Below are 19,179 nucleotides of genomic sequence, written 5' to 3' on the forward strand. Positions count from 1 at the left end.
TGAAAATGATGATGTTCTGCCTGGCAGGTCTGATACTCATTGGAATATCAGTCCCCTTCCTTCAGTTCTGCTTTGTTCGTAGGCATTTGGCCAGTCCTTCCTGCAACCCGACATTCACCTGTTCAAGCAGAATCTCTTCTACTTGGAGACGCTGAACACCAAGCAGAAGCTCTACCACAAGGTGGGTCCTAGCTGACCAGTGCACGCTCTGTGCATGGTGACAGGCGGGTGCTCCTCTGAGACTTGTTTTCAAACTGCTCAGAAGCTGAAGGTCAGGATCTGGGGACTTTTATGCCACAGCTTTTGGTTGGTCGCTGTGGTCCTAATGGACGTGTTGTTGGTCAGAGTGGCGTTACCACCTCCCTGAGGCTGCTGCAGCGGGCACGGGAGAGATCCCAACTCAATCAGTCAAAGCAAAGCCTTGATGTGTGTGCCCTCCTGGGGCAATGAGGGAAGGCAAAGAGCATTCACAGCGACAGGGCAATTTGCCTGAGGAAGGAGAGAAATTAGGATCACCGGAGGGACAGCGTCCCAGTCCCTCCACCACTCTCATCTAGGTCAGCCGCAGGGTATCTGTTGCTCACAGCCGGTCACTGCCAGGCGGTTGTCCATCGCTGTCGTGCAGGACTCATCCTCCAGACCCTCTCATTTAGACTTGTTAGCTGCTGTCGTGAAGGATTAGAGTGGGAATCCAGGGTCTTGCCCTTCTGGTTAGCCTGTGAAAGCAGAGCTTTCGGGTTAGTGTCTGCGGTCACAACTGAAGGACAGCCCATGGTGTGAACAGCTGCGTTTTGCAGATTCCCTGCCTTCCAGGAGCCCTGTGCAGGGCTAAAACTGGCTGGAGTTTGAATGGGACTTGATGCTGTTTGCTTAAATGCCAGGTGCTTAAAACTTGTGTCAGAGACAAGATGTAAGTGTGGCCAAACTCACTGTTAACTTTAAAGCTGATATTAATCTAGCTTATTGCAGCCATTCGTGATCTTGGCTTGGCTTGGCAAACTACCTCTGTGCTCACAAGAGCTTGCAGGAGCTGCTGGTGTGGAAGTGGCCCTGTGCAGCCGCGCTGACGTGCCTGGTCTGACCGCGATGGGTCGGTATTTCTGAGGCACCGTGCTGGCTGCTGCAGTCCCTCTTGTGGGAGGATCGCTGGTGTGAAGACGCCTAACTGTGTGCTTCTCTCACCGTGCAGAAGATCTTCCGGACGACCATGCTGTTCCAGTTTGTGAACGTGCTACTTCAGGTGCTTGTCCACAAGTCGCACGACCTGTTGCAGGAGGAGATCGGAATTGCCACCTACAACATGGCCTCAGTGGACTTTGACGGCTTCTACTCGGCCTTTCTCCCCGAGTTCCTGGCCAGTTGTGATGGTGTGGACTCAAACCAGAAGAACGTGCTGGGGAGGAATTTCAAAATGGACAGGGTAAGAGGGGGAAATGCTGCAGCAGAGTGCCAGAATTCCCGGGACGCGTGGAGTTTTTCTCCTAGAATGCGCTCGCAGGCAGCCCCAAGCCTCTCAGGGCGGTGTTTAGAGGCAGTTACCTCTTTTGTCGCAAACCCTTCCGTAGTCAGCAATGCCGAGCCAAGGGTTTTTCACTGTCGGTAGCAGAACTGCCATCTCATATCTCTCAGGCTGCTGAATGCTGGGGGGGTTAGGGAATAAGTTTCCTGGAGGAAGTTTTCATAAGGGTAGACTGACATTTTCTAGAGTGGGACACTCGGATCCTTGCCAAAATCTCGCTCCAGCTGCCAGCCAGATGTTTGAGGGTTACAGTGGAGATGACAGAGGAGTAGCTGCAATGGCTCGCAATTCTTTCAAACTCCTCATATGAGTGTGGAGCAAATGGGGGGGGTCTATAACCTCCCTGTGGAACGTCAAGGCAGTGCAGCAGGTTGTGGCTTCCATCTGCTGAAGCTCGCCTGTCCTCACGTGGGAGGTGGAGGGGATTTGAAACCAAGGGTGAGGGGAGGAAAGGAGCCTTGGGAGAGTCACTGGACTCTAGAAGGCAATCGCTCTTCAGGAAAACTGACCTTTGTTACGGGGAACGTGGCGCCCAGGAGCCTTGGCAGGAAAGCGGTGAGCAGTTGCTGCTGCAGATGGCCGTGTTGTGACCATTCGTGACGTGCCTGACTGCACGCCGAGGAGTCAGAGCCGTGAACAGAGCCCAGCTCTCTGTAGCCAACCCAGCGTGGGGCAGCTCTGGGGCCATCTCTGCTCCCTGGGCTACAGAAACTGGTGTTTCCTGGGCTCAGACTCTGGAGAAAGGGGTCTGTTGTTCCCGTGTATGAAAATACACGTGGGGCATTTGGCCCCCGCGGTTCCTTTCCGTTCTCCGCTGTGCGACAGGGCTGGTAGGTGTTGCTCCGTTTGCAGTACAACGTGGTGTTTGATCTTTTCCAGGACCTGCCATCGTTTACCCAGAATGTGCACAGACTGGTGAATGACCTGCGTTACTACAGACTCTGCAATGACAGTTTGCCCCCTGGAACTGTGAAGCTATAGTTACTGCACTGGACTCGTGTTTTGATCACTGTAGGGAACGGATCCGTGTTTTCCTTTTGCCACCACCTTCTCTCCTCCCCGGTTTTGTCAGTACTGCAGGACGCCGTGTCTTGCACGTGGGCACATCTTCTTGGATTCACTCACCACGCTTCCTTTTTATTTTTTTTTTTATTTTATTTTTTTTTTCCTTTCCCAACCCAAAGGGCCCCCAGCTGGAGTCAGCACTGGCTGCAAGGATGTGTCTTAACGCCCAACCGCAGGGCATCTCAGCTGTCTGCAAAAGTCCACTCGCTGGGGTTTTGTTCTACTAACGTAGCACTTTTGTTGCGTCCGGAGATTTCTGTGGACTTGTCTCGAGAGATCATGTGCGTATCGAACGTGAGGCAGAAGCGCCAAAGACTACTTCAGACATTCGTACCTTCGTGTCATTCCACCTTCCTGCCCCTGCCCAGCTCTCGGAGGAGGAGACTCGTGATGTTGGGACTGTTTTGGCACTTCTGTCACTCCCTTTGTTTTTAAATTGCCTTGAAAACCTCCCTGCTGTTTGTGGGGATTAGAGACTTTTTTGGGTTGTTTTGTTGTTTTTTTTTTTTTTTTAAAAAAAGTTTTCTCATCATTCCATTGTGATACTAAAACAACATGCTTAATGGAAATAAAGTGCTTACTTTGTTGTTTTAAATAACTTGTTTCAGTTTCCTTGTAGGCCTGGCTGTCACCGAGCCGTTCTACTCCGTGAAAATGCGTTTTGTGACGCAGGCAGCGATCTGCAACCCTTCCCCGTGATCAGGCAAGACCCCGTCATTCCCTGTACTGGGCCTGGGGTGCAGAAATGCCTTGTCCGGGCTCCCAGAAAATCCAGCGGCTCCTGAAGGGTGCTGTGCTAGACCGGTGCTGGCTTCTTTCTCCACTCTCCCTTCGTTGTCTTTTCCACCTCTGTTCCCTGCTGTTTTCTGTTAGCCGTTGTGGCGATCTGTTTATTCCCTCCAGCAGTCTGTTGTCCGGATTGACCGAGAGCTGCCCGCAGGAAGAAAATCTCCAAACGCTTACCGTGTTGCACCATAGGAGACCTGAGCCGAAGGCCAGCCCCTGGCCAGAATGAGCCCGTAGTGGCATCTGGGCATAAGGTTACAATCCCAGTCAGACAAGACCAGATGTTGTGGGGTTGTGAATCGCTAATTATGCAGCTGGGAAGGATTTTGCGCCGAAATGTCTAGTCAGATAGCTACTAGAGAGCATTAAATCAGTCTTAATTCTCTGTGGTTACAAGGGCGGCCACACTAAGGGCTGCCCGGTGGCATCAGGAGCTGTGGCTGTGAAGGGAGCGAGCCTGGAGGAGGTGTTAAGGTTCGTGTGGGTTCTCCCGTGGACATTCACCGGCACGGACTTGGAGTGAGATGGCTGCACGTGGACAGCTGGGAGGTGTCGGGGTGAGATGGAGCGTGGGGAGCGCTTGCTCCACAGTTCTTCTAGTGACGGTTTTGTAAAAAAACAACACCCTGCGACGCGCATGTTTGCCGTTTGGAGATAACGCACGCTGTTTGGATAACCTGTGGACAGACGCAGCCTTGCATCCAGGCTGGCGGAACTGGGAGCAGTTTGATGTTTGAGCTTCATGCCCTGCGAGTGAGAGGCTCGAGTTGGAAGTTGTACGTGAACTGGAGTCCAGCCCGCCAAGGACGTGCCTCACCAGTACAATCCTGGCCACTGAGGGCTGTGAACCGCTGACTGCAGAGGTCACGGGTGCGTGAAGATCAGCGAGAAGGTGGGTGATGATCTACCACCAGACTGCAGAGCTCCGACGTCCCCGGGGAGTGAAAGGCACCCCTCTCCCTGCAAGCCAGAGCCCGCACCAGGAGCGCGTGGAGCAGAGCAGCCGGCTCTGGAGTAACCGAGCCTGCGCTTCAAACTTGGACTCCTCCTTTTTTTCCTGGTGGTTACTAGGTGTATGAAGATGCGGTGCAGGCTCCAAACCTGCCCACGGAGCCTCTCCCTCCTCCTGAGCTGCCACCCTAGTACCTCACAGCAGTTCTTCCCTGCTCCGAGCCGCAGCAGGGGACAGTGGTAGCCATCTGCCACCTCCTCCAACCCAGCACCCTGGCTGTGGCATCCTTCGGAGGTGGACTAAGGGGACGCCATCTGCCACGGCCACAGCTCTCCTCCCGGCGTGGCTGTCTGGGCTGGTAGCGCTTCTGTTTCTTGCGACACGTCTGGTTGACAGAGGGTGAAAGTCCACGTTTTTCGTGGTGTTTTGTTTTTTTTTTTTTTTCCCTTGGTGCTGAGCAGCTGGTCAAGGCCAGCGGCTGGAAGGTGGCCAAAGCCCAGGCTGGAACCTGCCAGCCCTTGGGGCTAAGAGCTGGTTGTCCTTTGCCAGCCGTCACCCAAAGGGCAGCACCGGCCCTCTGGGCGAGCAGGGCAGCAGGTAAATATCGAAGGGCACCCGATTTCTGTGTACGTGCCTAAATCTTCCCCACCGAAACCCTTTCCTCTGTACCATCGGACACGGGAGAGGGGCCTTTTCCCACCTCGAGCCTTCTGTTTTTTGTGTGTGGCACCAGCTTCTGGCCAGCAAAAAGTCCGTTTGGGAAGACCTGGTGGTCTCTCCGCCCATGGGGAAGCCACGTCGGGTGCTTTTGTAGCCATGCTGAGCCCAGCAGGCCCTTGCAGGAGGGGAGTGTTCCCCACAGGCTGTGGCTAGTGGTAGCCCCAGCCCCGCACTGCCCACACTTTGGGGGGTGAGGAAGGAGACGGGGGGATGGAGGAGCCAAATGCGTGTTGGAGCCAGGCTCAAGTCCAGCCTCCCCGCCCCGCCCCAGCCCTCGCAGCCCTGTTAATGTTCCTCAACTCATCGTTCGAATTATCACAGGTCTAGAAACCGGGCTCCGAGGGATCAGGATTTTTCCGTGAACTTGCAGATATTTTAATAGCAATATTTGCGTCAAGCTGTTCTCTCAAGAAGCGTCTTGGGAGTTCAGAAGCTAGATAAAGAGCGATTTGCTTTTGGGGCTTTCCATACGAGCCAGCCCCCAGGGACCTGCCTGCAGGGGTGCCCCTGCTCTTGGGAGCAGCAGAGCTCCCTCCCCCATGTAATTCCCCCCCGAAGGAACGCTCCGGTCTGAGCAGGAGCGCTGCTGTGTGGGGGCGCATCCCTCTCTCCGTCGCAGGGCTCTGCCCATCCCCGCTTCACAAACTCCCCCTCCTTTCCGCCTCCTTCGACACAGGCTGGGGTGACAGGTACCTCTGTCCCTGTCCCCTCTGCCCGCTCGGGGCTCATCCCCCTCCCTGCTCCCCACAGCCTTGGGTGATGCGGGGAGCACGGGGGCTCCTGCCTGGGCCATGCTGCAGGTGAGCAGGGCAGGGGCAGCCTCTGCCACTCCCCCTAAGGGTCTTGCACCCCTTTCCCAGCACCCACTCATGTCCCAGTGGAGGGCACCCCAGCTCAGGCTGACCCAGGCTCTCTCCTTGCCTGGACCATCAGGGGCAAAGCACAAAATAGATCTGGGTTTTGGGAGGGTGCAGGTCTCCCCTGGGTCACCCAGAGGATGGGTGCAGGGCTTGGGGCTCAACCCCACCAAGAGAAAAGGGCTCGCTCCGTGCCCAGGGATGCTTCATGTTGGTATGTCCCATGCTGGCGTGCTCCATACTGGGAATGCTTCATGCTGGGAGGATGCTCTGTGCCAAGGATGCTTCGTGCTGGGAGGATACTCTGTATGGGATACTAGGGATGCCGCATACCTGGGCTGCTCTGTACCAGCGATGCTCCCTTACAGGGATGCTCCACACTAGGGATACCCCATACCAGAGTGGTCCGTACCTGGGATGCTCCGAGCCAGGATGATGCTCCCTGTACCTGGGATGCTCTGTGCCCTGAGGATGCTCCACGCCGGCAGGATGCTCTGTACCGGGGTGGTCCTGGTACAGGATACTAGGGATGCCCCGTACCGGGGATCATCCGTATCCAGGATGCTCAGTGCTGGGAGGATGCCCCGTACTGGGATGCTCTGTACCAGGGATGCTCCACGCTGGGGATGGTCTCTACCGGGGACCCTCCATATCTGGGATGCTCCGTGTCGGGAGGATGTCCCGTACCGGGATGCTCCGTGCAGGCGCGGCGGCCGCCCGGTCCCGGCGGCTGCTTTAAGGGGAGGGACGGAAACCTGACCCGTCCCTGGGCTCGGCCGGGCCCTTAAAGCCTCCGCGGGGCAGGCGAGCCCCGCCGCGGCCAGGTCCGACCCGCCGGCCCCGCCATGGGCTCCCTGGGGCGCTGCCTGGCCCGGAGCCTGTTCCGCGGGCAGCCGGGCCCGAGCCTCCCCCCCGGGCCCCGTTGCTACGGCTCCGGTGAGACCCGGCCCCTTCCCCGTCCTGCCCCTGGGGACCCAGTCCCCGTCCCTGTCCTGCTCCTGGCGACCCCAGCTCTGTCCCTACCCTGGCCCCTTCCCTATCCTGTCCCTGGGGACCTTGTCCCCATCCCTGTCCTGTCCTGTCCTGTCCTTGAGGACCCTGTCCCCATCCCTGTCCTACCCTCAGCCCCTTCCCCATCCTGCCCCGGGGGACCCTGTCCCTATCCTTGTCCTGCCCCTGGGGACCCTGTCCCCATCTCCGTGCTGCCCTCAGCCCCTTCCCTGTCCAGCGTCCCTGTCCCCATCCTCATCCTGTCCCTTGGGGACCCTTTTCCCATCCCCACACTGCCCTCAGCCCCTTCCTTTTCCTGCTCCTGGGGACCCTCTCCCAACCCCTGTCCTGCTCCTGGGCACCCTGTCGCCATCCTCGTCCTGCCCCTGGGTCCCCATCCTGCCCCCGTGGTGCCCACTGCCCCATCCCCTCCCAGTGCCCCCAGTCCCGCAACGCCCCATCCCTTCACCGCAGGGGCAGCCTGCCCTGCAGCGTGTCCAGCTCGTGGGGTCACTCACTGCTTCGTGGTGTGGGTCAGTGCCGGGGTCCCATCCCGTATGTCGGGACGGGGCAGAGGCTGGAGCTGGTGGCTCCCCTGGCATCGTCCTGGGGGTCCGGAGGGGTTTGGTGTCCCCAGGGCCGGGATGGGACAACCCCTGTGCCATCCCCAGGGTGGGAGCCATGTGAAGCCTGGCCACATGCAGCAATGCCCAGAAAAGCGGGTGAAATCGGGGTAGGACCCCAAAGCCTGGGGCTGGCAGCAAAACTCCCCGGGCTGGCGTCCTCCCTCCCTCCCTTCCCTCCCTCCCTTCCGTCCTCGTCCTCTTCCTCCGCCGGACGGGACGCGCTGTCCCTTGGGGGACTCCTGTCCCCTCCTGCCAGCGCGGCTGCAGCAGGACCGGCGGTGGGGGCAAGGGGGATGGTGGCAATGCTGGCCCCTGCCATCCCATGGTGGCACAGGTGACGGTGATGCCAGACCCTGCGGTGCCACAGTCCATGGGTGATGGTAATGCCAGACCCTGCCACGCCATGGGTGATGGCGGTGACGGACCCCCCCCTCCCATGGTGCTGCTCTCCACCAGTGGAGGGCTGTGACTGGGGACCCGCTTTGTGCCCGGCTGCCTGCGGGCAGGGGGAAGCACCCGAGGCCAGGCAGGAGCGATGGCACATGGGGTGGCACCTGCACCCTGGCACTGGGACGCGGCAGTGCGGTGGGCTCGGCCAAAACCAGAGCCACGCTAGGTTAAAGAGTGTTTCCCGGTCACAGACGTGTCCCCAACAGCCATCAGGGCTTTGCAGCGTGTCCCTTGGGCACAGCCTGGCCAAGGGGCCACAGCCCTGGGATGGGGACAGGGATGGGGACAGGGTCACCCCGCAGCAGCCACTGCCCGCTGGGACCGAGCAGTGACTCGTGGTGCCCCTGGCACGGCGTGGGGTCCTGCTGCCGCCACCTGCGCGTGCCGGTGGCCTGTGTGCCGTACCCGGAGGTGACAATGGCCCCTTGGTCCCCGCGCAGCCCCCCCGGAGCTGCAGGAGAAGACGCTGGTGCTGGTGAAGCCGGACGCGGTGCAGCGGCGGCTGGTGGGGGACGTCATCCAGCGCTTCGAGCGTCGCGGCTTCAAGCTGGTGGCCATGAAGCTGCTTCAGGTACCCGTCCCCCCCACCCAGCTGCCACCCGTCCCCTCTGGGCACCCTGCTCCCAGTGCCACAAAGCCGGCGCAGGGGGGTGCCGGGAGGGGGGTGCCAGCGGAGGGCACCATCCGGGTGTCCCCACTGTCACCCTGCACTGCCATCAGGCGGACCAGGGCCTCCTGGACAAGCACTACCAGCAGCTGCGGCAGAAGCCCTTCTACCCCGCGCTCCTCACCTACATGACATCGGGGCCAGTGGTGGCCATGGTGAGGGGACGGGACAGGGGGATTGGGGGTCCCGAGGGGATCTAGGGGTCCCAGGGGTGGGGGGAGGGGGGGGGTCGAGGGGGCTCAGGCATCCCCTGTCCCGCAGGTGTGGGAGGGCTACAACGTGGTCAAGTCAACGCGGACCATGGTGGGGGACACGAACTCAGCAGCGGCGGCAGCAGGGACCATCCGGGGGGACTTCAGCATGCACGTCAGCAGGTAGGGGCACGGGCGGGCGGCGGGGGGATACCAGCGGCGGGACCGCTTCCCCCCCACCTCCCCCCAGCTCACGGCACTGTCCCTGTCCCCGCGCAGGAACGTGGTCCACGCCAGCGACTCGGTGGAGACGGCCCAGCGGGAGATCGGCTTCTGGTTCCAGCGGGACGAGCTGGTGGCCTGGGAGAGCGGGGACCGGGACTTCACCTACGGGCCATAGGGTGGCCCCCGCTCCACCGGGCCCCCCCCACCCCACCCCCATAAACCCCAGTGCTGCCAGTCGTGGTTCCGCTCTCCTCCCTTGGATGCTGCCGGGAAGTGCCGTGGGCCTTGGTGGGGGCACTGGGGTGGTACTGGGGGACATTGGGAGGGTACTGGGATGTCCCTAGAGGTCATCGGCATGGTACTGGGAAACTGTGGGAGGAACTGGGCTGCCCCTGAGGAGCACTGGGGCAGTACTGGGCAGCTCTGGGAGGCACTGGTGTATCCCAGTTGAGCACTGGGATGGTACTGGGCAGCTCTGGGAGGCACTGGTCTGTCCCTGGGGGGCTCTGGGGTGGTAATGGGAAGATCTGAGAAGTCGTGAGAGGCACTGGGTTATCCCTGGAGGGCACTTGGGCAGTACTGGGCAGCTATGGAAGGCACTGGTTTGTCCCTGGGCGACTGTGGGTTAGTACTGGGCAGCTCTGGAAGCACTGGGCTGTCCCCACGGGGCACTGGGGTGGCACTGGGCAGCTCTGGGAGGCACTGGTCTGTCCCCGTGGGGCACTGTGGCAGCACTAGGAAGCTCTGAGTGGCACTGGGAAGCTCTGAGAGGCACTGGGCTGTCCTCGGGGGCACTGGGAGGTTACTGGGGAGCTCTGGGGGGCACCGGTCTGCCCCTGGGGACACTGGGGTGGTACTGGGAACCTCTGGGTGGCACTGGGAAGCTCTGGAGGGCACTGGGCTGTCCCCACGGGGCACTGGGGCAGTACTGGGAAGCTCTGAGGAGGCACTGGTCTATCCCTGGGGGGCACTGGGGTGGCACTGGGAAGCTCTTGGGGGGCACTGGTCTGTCCCCTGAGGCACTGGGGTGGCACTGGGAAGCTCTGGGAGGTACTGGGGAGCTCGCGGGGGGGCTGCCCTGTCCCGGCGTGGCGCTGGGATGTCCCCGGCCCGCCGCGCTGCCGCTGTCACAGCCGTCCGCCGCCGGGGACACTGGGCGGCGCTGTGGGATGCCGCTCGCGCCGCGCGCCGTTGCCAGGCAACCGTCCCGCCGCTGGCGCATGCGCAGTGCAGGCGGCGACGGGCGGGACTACAGCTCCCGGCAGCCTTTGCGGCCGCGCGCTCCCGGCCTGCCCCGCGGCGCCGCCGCGATCCGTCCCGCCGCCACCGCCGCCGCCGGCTGGGTCGCAGGGGTCGCGCCGCGATGGCGGAGCAGGGAGCGGCCTCCCGGCCGCCGCCCGACGTGGACACCGACGACTGCCTCCGCGAGTACCGCCACCTCTTCAGCCCCGACATCCTGGCGTGAGTGCCGGGGCGCTGAGGGCCTCCGCGGCACCGGGAGTAGGGCCGCGGCCTGAGGGGTCGGGGCGGGGTGGGGGGCACGGCCTGCCGTGGCCTGCGCGCTGGTCGCGGCCGGCTGGGCTCTGACTGTCCCTTTGTCCCCCCCAGGGGCCAGGTGGCGTTCATCACCGGCGGCGGCTCGGGCATCGGCTTCCGCATTGCCGAGATCTTCATGAGGTGCGGGGAGCCCGGCGGGGCTGCGGGCTGTGGCGGCGGCAGTGCCCGGGGAGGGCTTGCCTGGCCTCCCTGGGCACCGGTGGAACGGGGCGGGGAGAAGCTTCCCTTCCCTTGAGGCGGCTGCGGAAACGGGGCCTAGGAGAGGTGGGGGGCGAAGCCCTACTGAGCCCTCAGGAGAGCTGCGGGCAGGAGCTGCGGGGAGCCCTGCCTGCTGCAGGCGCTGGGGGGTCGTGGGGGTGTGGGAGGCAGGGGCTGGCACTGTCACAGAGCTGGGATAGTTCTCCAGTGCTCTGTGACTCTCCCCCTCGTTAAGTCCTGTAAGCCTGGAGGAGCAGCAGTTCCTCACCTCCAAGGGCGTTGTGCCAGCTCCCGCTGTTCACTGGCCGAACTCCCAGTAACCCCCAGGGGTCTGAGGTGACCGTGAGGAGCCGGTGCTGTGCGGTCCTTCTCACCAGCCGCTTCTTTGCAGGCACGGCTGCCGGACGGTCATCGCAAGCAGGAACCTGCAGCGAGTGTCGGAGGTGAGTCTGTGGGCTCCAGCGGGACAGGCAGGCTGAAGGGAGAGCTACAAACGCCTGGAAATCCTTTGCCCCTCTCCTCTGAGTGGAGTTGGGAGTAGTGCAATGGGGGAAATGGCTCACCCATGCTGCCCTGTCTTCTCCCAGCCCCGCGTGCTCCAGCAGCAGCAGGGAGCAGTGGTGGGCAGGGTGGATGCGGGTTTAGGGTGGGCTGCACCCACTGCACCTCAAGGTAGAGCTCAGTTGATCGTGGTGATACCCTCCCCCGCCAGCTTTGGGAGTGTCTGTTCCAGGGATCACGTCGCTTTTTTGTTGATGAGACAAAAAGAAACAAACTGTGGTGGAGGTTTGTCAGCAGGGAAATGGCAGAGCCCAAGGTGAAACGTGAATCTCAGTTTCGAGTAGGGCAAGACCCCCTTGTCTACGGGTTATGTGGGTTGAGGTGGGTGCGCTGAGCCTCAAAATCTCAGTTATATTGCGTCTTGAGACGGAGGGGAGGATGCAGGTCTAGAAAGTGGTGACTGAAGAAGCTGTATTACCCTGTGGATCACCTGGGGAGATCAAACACCCACCCCTGCACGTGGCTGATCGCAGTTTCGGTTCTTCACCGTGGCTTGTGCTGTGGTCTCAGGGTGAAAGTGTCTGTGAGAGAGCTTTGTGGTAGCTCTGTGTGGAGTTCACTGAAATATAATAGAGATCAAAATCAGCGCTTGGGAGCGAGCTGGCATGACCCAGCTGCCTCCTGGAGGGGATAGCGCTGTCATTTTGCATTCCCTCGTGCTCGTGTGCCAGAAAACAAGCTTCAAAGCTCAGCAGCTTTTTAGTCCTGAGGGACTGGGGTCTTCTGAGTACACAGGAACTGCTTGCCCAGGCTCTTGATGCTCGGTGTATGCGGGTTCAAAGCTCACCAAAGGGCCTCTTGAGCCCGAGCAGGAGCATTGAACGTCACTGGGTGTTGCGCAGGGTTGCTGCTGAGTTTGGGCGTCCCCTGTGCTTAATTTGCTGGGGAGGGTCATGTTCTTAACGAGCACTTCAGGGGGGTGGTTTGTGGCACAGGATGAGCTGCAGAGCTGGCCCGCTCTGCCTCGTGGGCAGACCCTGGCAACTGCCGCTCTGTGTTTGCTCTTTTGCCTACTGACGTTTTCGGGTTCTAAAGGTTAATTGTGCCTGGGCTCATGCCAAAAATGCCTTGCTGGGGGTCCAACCTTTGTACTTGCCCTGCGGAGGTGTTGCTCGGGTTGTGCTGTGTGGATGACAGGTGACGGAGATAACTGGGCTTAGTGAGTTGAGGCCTCAGGACCAACCTGGCATTCAACTGGGACACGACAAGGAGCTTCCTCTGGCTGCTCCAGGGCTTTGGCTGCTGGGTGCTGCCGGGCTGAAGCTGGCCGTGTTTAGGCAGGTCTCTCCCGTGCCCGCAGTGTTTGCTGTGTGCTGACAGGAACGTGGCTCCTGCCTGACTTCTTGCTCATCCGTTACGAGGTCTGCGCCTAAGCCTTGCAGAAGGAGAGAGTCTCAGAAAGAATCTCACCTCTCTGTGTGTTTTTTTTTTACAGGCCTCTAAAAAGCTGGTGGCAGCCACAGGCCAGCAGTGTCTGCCTCTGTCCGTAGATGTCAGGCAGCCCCAAACCATTGTGGCAGCGGTGGATGAGGCACTGAAAGAGTTCAAGCGGATCGACATCCTCATTAACGGTGAGCTGTGGGGTGGGCAGGGGGAAGGCTAGGTACAGACTCACTGCCAGGAAGGGCATTTTCCTGCATGGAGGTTGTGTTTGCCTAGTGTCTGCTTTGGCCTGGGAGCATCTGGGCAGCTGCTGAGAGTGCAAAGGGGACAATCCCAGAGGAAGCACAGACCTGTTCTTAATCCATGGCCATCCGATCATCCCTGCTCCCACTGCACAGCACCCTCCTGCCCTCAGGCTGGCTGTGTTGCTGGCCACCCAGAGCCACAAGCTGTTTATCCCCTTATCGGGGCTGTTTCTGTGTGCTCTCCAGTCTGCCCGGAGAGTATTGCTCGTCCCTCTTGCAGAAGTGCCCAGAACCTGCCTTATCTCTCTTGGCACCATTCTGACTGTGCCCCCGGCTGCTTCTTCTTCAGGTGCTGCAGGAAACTTTCTGTGCCCAGCCAGCGCCCTGTCCTTCAACGCCTTCAAGACGGTGATAGATATCGACACCATCGGCACCTTCAACACCTCCAAAGTCCTCTTTGAGAAATATTTCCGGGTAAGTGGAACCGGAGCCAGAGGACTTCATAGAAAGGCTCCTGGTAGGCATGGGGGTAATGTCAAACAAACCAGACTTTGCTCCTGAGGAATTCAGGGAAGTGTGGAGGGCAGAAGGGGTGCACAGCACCCATGTACCTAGGGCTGTGCTGCCGGGCCTCTGCCACCCACCCTGCTCAGATTCAGTCCGTTCCCTCCCAGGGGTGGCAGCCCCTGTGCGGCAACCAGGAATCCTGCCTGTCCATAGCCCTGGGGCTTTGACTGTTGTGGCACTTTTCCATGCTCTGCCACCTGCCAGGGAAGCAGCTGGGATCTGCTGCTCCTTTTCCAGCTCCTCTATTTTCCCTTGGCCTTTGCTTTTCCCCTGCATCTCCTGGCTGCCCCAGCTCATTGAGTCTGGGTGAGTGGTGCTGCCTCGTTAAAGGCTTAGCAATGCGGAGGTGGCAGTGCCCACAGGTGACTGTCCCTCCTAGCCTAGCTCTCTCGTCCCGCCACTCTCCTGTGTGACTCCTTGTGCTGCTCCCTGTCTAATGCCATGTCTCCTTTCCTTCCCCAGGACCACGGTGGGGTCATCGTTAACATCACGGCAACCCTGAGCTACCGAGGGCAGGCCCTCCAGGTGCATGCTGGTACTGCTAAGGCTGCCATAGGTACCTAAATGCTCCTTGCTGGGGCTCTGCGAGCTGTGTGGGGCCAGTAAGGAAGCCAGTTCTTCCCAGATATTGGGATGGGAAGGTGTCCATGGGAGAGGTGAATATGAATCAGTGTGGTTACTACGTGCCTGGGTTTGGGATGAAGCTCTTCTCTCCCCCAGGGCCCTTTGCTCTTGGCCAGGGTCTCCTGTGGCTTTTTGCCCCCTCCCAAAAATTACTGGAATGGCTCTGGTCCCCTTTTCTTATTCCTGTCGTAATCCCTTCCCAGATGCCATGACCCGTCACCTTGCTGTGGAGTGGGGACCCAACAACATCCGAGTGAACAGCTTGGCGCCGGGCCCCATTACAGGCACCGAGGGCTACCGGCGGCTGGGTAAGGTGACCTGGGGCTTCTGTCTCTGCCTCAGCGGTGGCTTGCTGGTGTCTGTCTGGGAGGGGACTGTGACAGACCACCAATGCCGGGCAAATCGTGTGATGTGGCTGGGGCTGCTGCTGCTGGGCACAGCTGCCCTGTGACTCAGCTGGCACGTCCCTTTGGGGGAGCAGCCCTTCCCACGTCCTTGGTACCTTGCAGGGCACTCATTTTTTGGTCGAGTGGCAGCTCTTTGTGCTCTCTGATGCCCTGAAGTAATGTTCTCCCCCAAAGCTCAGCCTGGCCAGTTGCCTTGCCTGCTGATGTAGCTCTCACGAAGTGCCAGTTCAGCCCCAGAGGCTGAAAGCTCTCCGAGATCGTGTCTTTAACTCACTGTTGCAGGACAAATCCCACTGCTGGGCTTGAGCTCCCCTCGTTTAACTCTCTTCTCAGGCCTTTGGCCCTGGGCTGTCTGCAGGGCTGCACCAGGATCTCATTTGGGTTCCCTGGGGCTCTCAGCAAGCCTCGTGCACGTGGCGCTGCAGCGTGTGGTGGGGCAGGCGGTCCCGTGGTCCTTGCTCACTCTTTTCCTCTACCACTCAGGCGGGAGATTTGCCGAGGAAGCAAGCCAGTTCGACATGATCCCCCTCCAGCGTGCAGGAAACAAGACGGAGATTGCCCACAGCACACTCTACCTGGCGAGCTGCCTCTCCTCCTACGTGACGGGCACCACCCTGGTCGTGGATGGCGGGAGCTGGCTGACCTCCGCCAACAATTTTCCTGCCATGCTGGGTATTGCTTCATCCTCTGCTAAACTCTAGGTGACGTGCATTTCCCCCCTCCGTGGGATTACAGCAGGGCTCGTGTCAGAAACCCTGTTGTCCCCTGGTATAGGGGCATGGCTGCCGTGCCGACGGGTATGGCACTACCTTCTTCAGGTGGTCGCCTTGTACAAGTGCCAGGCGCTGCCTGTCCTGAGGCAGCTGTTTTGGGGAGGAGGAGGCAGAGGCTGGGTGTCAGGGTCTCCGGATGAGGGCAGCCGGACCAAATCCCGACTTGGGGGCGCTTTTGTCGTGCTGCTGTCTGCTTTTGGGAAGGTGGAGCAGGGTCACCCCCCCCATGCTGTCGTCAGAGCAGGCACTGAGCAACATGGGGAACATCTCCAAGCCCTCCTAGGAATGATTTGGGAAGGGCAGGAGAACTTGCTGGGTTTTTCCTCTGAGCCTGCGGTTGACGTGGTATCTTTTGTCGTTCCTGCTGGAGGATGCTTGTCTGGACACCTCCGGGTGTCCCCTGAAGCGACGCGATGCCCCTTTTCTGTGCCCCACCAGCAGGATTGGGCACAGAGCGTCCTCACAGCCTCTGCCTCCCCTTTCTTCCTTGCGTGAGTCACTGCAGCGTGGCTTGTGTTGCGGTTCAGCTGCACGCAGGACTCGCGTTGGCTGCGTGCATCTGCGGAGGTGGGAAGGGCCTGGTTACTGGGGCCTGACGCTTACTGGGAGAGGGGTCTCCTTCATTCCCCTCTCCCCTTGCTTGGGTCCCGCCTGGCAGCCTCGGGGAGCAGGACTGTGTACCCACCTCCCTGCTGTCTTGCAGATTTCTGGGCTGCAGGAGCAAACAAAAATCAATGATGGACAGCCTGGGATTGACCGATGGACAGAAACGTGACCCAACGCTGCTGCTCTGGGACATCTCGGGGTGACGTCTCCCAGGGTCGGAGCCGATAGTTGCTGCCTCTGATCAGCGAGTGGTGGTGACGCTGCCCATCCTGCTGCCGCCTGGGGGAGGGAGCACCGGGGATGCTGGGTGGGGAGCACCCCCATTCCGTGCCTTTCCTTTCTTCTGAGCTGACATGGCTGAGGGCGCAGGGACAGTGCGGGGTGTGCAGGCTGTGGCGTTCGCTGCCCATTTGCGTCTCCCTCCCGGTTGTTCTGGCTGTTCCCAAGTCCCATGGATATCCGTCCTCTTCCTCAACTCTCCCCCATCTCGGCCTGAGAGCTGCCCAAGACCCCCAACTCCTTTTTGGGAGAGGGGGGTGAAATTCAGCCTGTCCTGGGTTGAGATCAGGCTTTGTGCTGGGGGCAGCTCTCAGCAGGGGTGGGGGGAACAAGGACCAAACTGTCCCCTAGCAGGGGGAAATGGCCCCAGCCCCTCTGGTGGCTCCTGGATGGAGCAGCGGTCCCCTGAGCAGGTTCAGCTGGGATGTCCCTGTCCCAGGAGCTGAGGTGGAAGCCCACCAGAGGCACCTCTGTTGGAGGTATCTGTTGGGAGCCCAAGGTGTCCGGTTGTCTGTCAGCCCCCTGTCTGTCTGTCACGCCAGTCTCACGCTGTCTCCTCTCTCCGTACAGCTGGGGGTAAATCAAGGGCTGGCTGGAATTCTGTCCTCGCCGAGCTCTGCGCTGGGCTGCTGGAGCCGAACGGGTGCCAGCACCCCAGGGGGGACACACACCCCGCTCGCGTGCAGCCGCCTCCCGCTGCTGACGGCGATTTTTGTTGGTTTTTTTTTTTTTTTAGCCCAAATTCCGCAAAGCTTGTTTTCCTACTTGACTGCATTTCCTACTTGATTGTAGACTTGCCAGGTTTTGCTCCTTCCTCCAGGCCATGAATAAAGCGCTTCCACCCTGAGCTGCACCACTTCTCCTCTGTGAGGATGGGAAACCACTGTTCCCACTAACACAGCCTTGTGTGGCCCCAGTCCCTGGTGGCAGTTGGGCCCTGGCACCTGAGACCTGCAGTGCTTGGGGACCTGCCACCTCCTTGTCCCCAGCTGGCTCTGGGGACATGTTTCCAGCAGATGTTGGGTCCCTCGGCAAAGGTGAGGGGAGGTGCTGAGGGACTCGGTGACACACCGACCCCTTCAGAGGGGATGGGGATGCAGTGCTTGGACTGGGATCTGGCCATTGTCCTTCGCCCGGGTCTCTCCTGGGATTTGCCCCAGCCACACTATCCCTCTTCCTGGGTATCAGGACAAGTATTTTCTCTGGGACAATCACAGACTGATAGGGGTTGGAAGGGACCACTGGAGATCGTCCAATCCAACCCCCTGCCAGAGCAGGGTCACCCAGAGCAGGTGGCACAGGAACGCATCCAGGCGGGTTTGGAATGTCTCCAGAGACGGAGACTCCACCACCTCTCTGGGCAGCCTGTGCCAGGGCTCTGCCACCCTCACAGCAAAGAAGTTCCTCCTCATGGTTAGGTGGAACTTCCCATGTTCAAGTTTGTGCCCGTTACCCCTTGTCCTGTCCCCGGGCGCCACTGAAAAGGGCCTGGCCCCATCCTCCTGACACCCACCCTTTCAGTATTTATAAGTGTTGATAAGGTCCCCCCTCAGTTGTCTTTTTTCCAGACTGAAGAGACCCAAATCCCTCAGCCTTTCTTCATAAGAGAGGTGTTCCAGTCCCCTCAGCATCTTGGTAGCCCTTTGCTGCCCCCTCTCCAGCAATTCCCTGTCCTTCTTGAACTGGGGAGCCCAGAACTGGACCCAGCACTCCAGGTGCGGCCTCCCCAGGGCAGAGCAGAGGGGGAGGATGACCTCCCTCCACCTGCTGGCCACTCTCTTCTTGATGCCCCCCAGGATGCCATTGGCCTTCTTGGCCACCAGGGCCCATTGCTGGCTCATGGGCATCCTGTTGTCCCCCAGGACTCCCAGGTCTCTTTCCACAGAGCTGCTCTCCAGCAGGTCACCCCCAACCTGTCCTGGTGCGGGGGGTTATTCCTCCCCAGGTGCAGCACCCTGCACTTGCCCTTGTTGAATTTCATAAGGTTCCTCTCTGCCCAACTCTGCAGCCTGTCCAGGTCTCTCTGGATGGCGGCACGGCCTTCTGGTGTGTCAGCCACCCCCCCAGCTTTGTGTCATCCGCAAGCGTGGTGAGGGTGCCCTCTGTTCCTTCATCCAGGTCATTGATGAATACATTGAAGAGGACTGGTCCCAGTACTGACCCCTGGGGAACACCACTCGTCACTGACCTCCAAGTAGACTCTGTGCCCCTAATCACGGCCCTCTGAGCTCTGTCTTTCAGCCAGTTTTCATTCCCCCCAACACTGGCCATTCAGAAGGTCCTTGTGTGGTGGTTGGTGGTCCTGGCTGCGGTCTTCTGCTCTCTGACCTCCATCCCTTCTTCTGCCAAGGTCAACATCTTTAACTGCGTTGTGTGTAACCACGACCGAGCGGGTTGGGGACAGTCTGTCCATCCCTGCCAGTCATCGCAGATGTGTTCCCTCCCGAATGCTTAGCTTTTGCTGAACCCTTGGCTCAGCCCCGTGGGGGACACGGAGATGCTTCACGGGCTCCGGTGGGGACTCTGTGCCGTGACCTGCCGTCCTCGGTCTGGGGTGACACGGGGCAGAGGTGGAGGGGAGCAAGGTGAGGTTCTCCTCATCCTCCCTGCAGCAGGGGAAGATGCTGCAGGAGGAGGAGCCCAGGACATGCTGCTGCCAAGCCCACGCTGCTGCGGGCTCGCTGCTGAGCTGGGCTCCTGGCCCAGCTGGCGTGGGAGCCACCCCACACAGTGAGGGAGGGAGCCAGGCAAGGTGCGTGGACACCTCCATGGTGGCCAAAGCCTGAGCAGAGGCCGGGGGTGACAGAAGCGAGGAGAGCTCCCGTGCAGGGACTGGGGGCTGCGCTGGCCCGGTGGCCACCGAGGGAGCAGGGGGAATGTCCTGTGGGACCCACAAACGGGCCGGCTCCCACCCTGGGATGGCTGCAGTGG

At 60.3% G+C, this 19,179-nt stretch overlaps 3 protein-coding genes across 5 annotated transcripts in view; all 3 read left to right on the forward strand.

Annotated features, from left to right (window-relative positions):
• Positions 1–3,182, forward strand: part of XPO6 (exportin 6) — a 59,273-nt gene extending 56,091 nt beyond the window's left edge. For both annotated transcript variants that reach the window (XM_074598026.1, XM_074598027.1), the window contains exons 22-24: positions 83–181; positions 1,190–1,420; positions 2,399–3,182. In XM_074598026.1, coding sequence (XP_074454127.1) covers positions 83–181; positions 1,190–1,420; positions 2,399–2,500 — 432 coding nt within the window. In that variant the 3' untranslated portion in view covers positions 2,501–3,182. The remainder of the gene's footprint in view (positions 1–82; positions 182–1,189; positions 1,421–2,398) is intronic.
• A 3,496-nt stretch (positions 3,183–6,678) lies between these two features.
• Positions 6,679–9,282, forward strand: NME4 (NME/NM23 nucleoside diphosphate kinase 4). The gene is made up of 5 exons (XM_074598053.1): positions 6,679–6,835; positions 8,406–8,536; positions 8,686–8,787; positions 8,894–9,006; positions 9,103–9,282. The coding sequence occupies exons 1-5, from the start codon at positions 6,745–6,747 to the stop codon at positions 9,221–9,223; spliced, it is 558 nt and encodes a 185-aa protein (XP_074454154.1). The 5' UTR covers positions 6,679–6,744; the 3' UTR covers positions 9,224–9,282.
• Positions 9,283–9,387: 105 nt separating this feature from the next.
• Positions 9,388–17,095, forward strand: DECR2 (2,4-dienoyl-CoA reductase 2). Of its 2 annotated transcripts, XM_074598049.1 has the most exons (10): positions 9,428–9,695; positions 9,748–10,509; positions 10,657–10,725; positions 11,195–11,246; positions 12,800–12,935; positions 13,342–13,466; positions 14,022–14,115; positions 14,387–14,491; positions 15,074–15,262; positions 16,067–17,095. In XM_074598049.1, exons 2-10 carry the CDS (start codon positions 10,148–10,150, stop codon positions 16,099–16,101), a joined length of 1,167 nt encoding a protein of 388 aa, XP_074454150.1. In that variant the 5' UTR covers positions 9,428–9,695; positions 9,748–10,147; the 3' UTR covers positions 16,102–17,095. The 2 variants fall into 2 exon arrangements, with proteins under 2 accessions (XP_074454151.1, XP_074454150.1); XM_074598050.1 differs by having other exon boundaries at positions 9,388–10,509; positions 15,074–15,291.
• Positions 17,096–19,179: the final 2,084 nt, after the last annotated feature.

This window comes from Larus michahellis, chromosome 8 (genome assembly GCF_964199755.1).
Source record: "Larus michahellis chromosome 8, bLarMic1.1, whole genome shotgun sequence".
In the NCBI taxonomy this organism is placed as follows: Eukaryota; Metazoa; Chordata; class Aves; order Charadriiformes; family Laridae; genus Larus; species Larus michahellis.

Excerpts from the sequence above, each read along its gene's own strand:
- NME4 (XM_074598053.1), top strand. The coding sequence starts at position 6,745 with ATGGGCTCCCTGGGGCGCTGCCTGGCCCGGAGCCTGTTCCGCGGGCAG. Across the intron at positions 8,537-8,685 it reads TGGCCATGAAGCTGCTTCAG|GCGGACCAGGGCCTCCTGGA; the intron begins GTACCCGTCCCC and ends CACTGCCATCAG. Across the intron at positions 9,007-9,102 it reads TTCAGCATGCACGTCAGCAG|GAACGTGGTCCACGCCAGCG; the intron begins GTAGGGGCACGG and ends GTCCCCGCGCAG.
- DECR2 (XM_074598049.1), top strand. The coding sequence starts at position 10,148 with ATGTCCCCGGCCCGCCGCGCTGCCGCTGTCACAGCCGTCCGCCGCCGG. Across the intron at positions 10,726-11,194 it reads ATTGCCGAGATCTTCATGAG|GCACGGCTGCCGGACGGTCA; the intron begins GTGCGGGGAGCC and ends GCTTCTTTGCAG. Across the intron at positions 14,116-14,386 it reads TACTGCTAAGGCTGCCATAG|ATGCCATGACCCGTCACCTT; the intron begins GTACCTAAATGC and ends ATCCCTTCCCAG.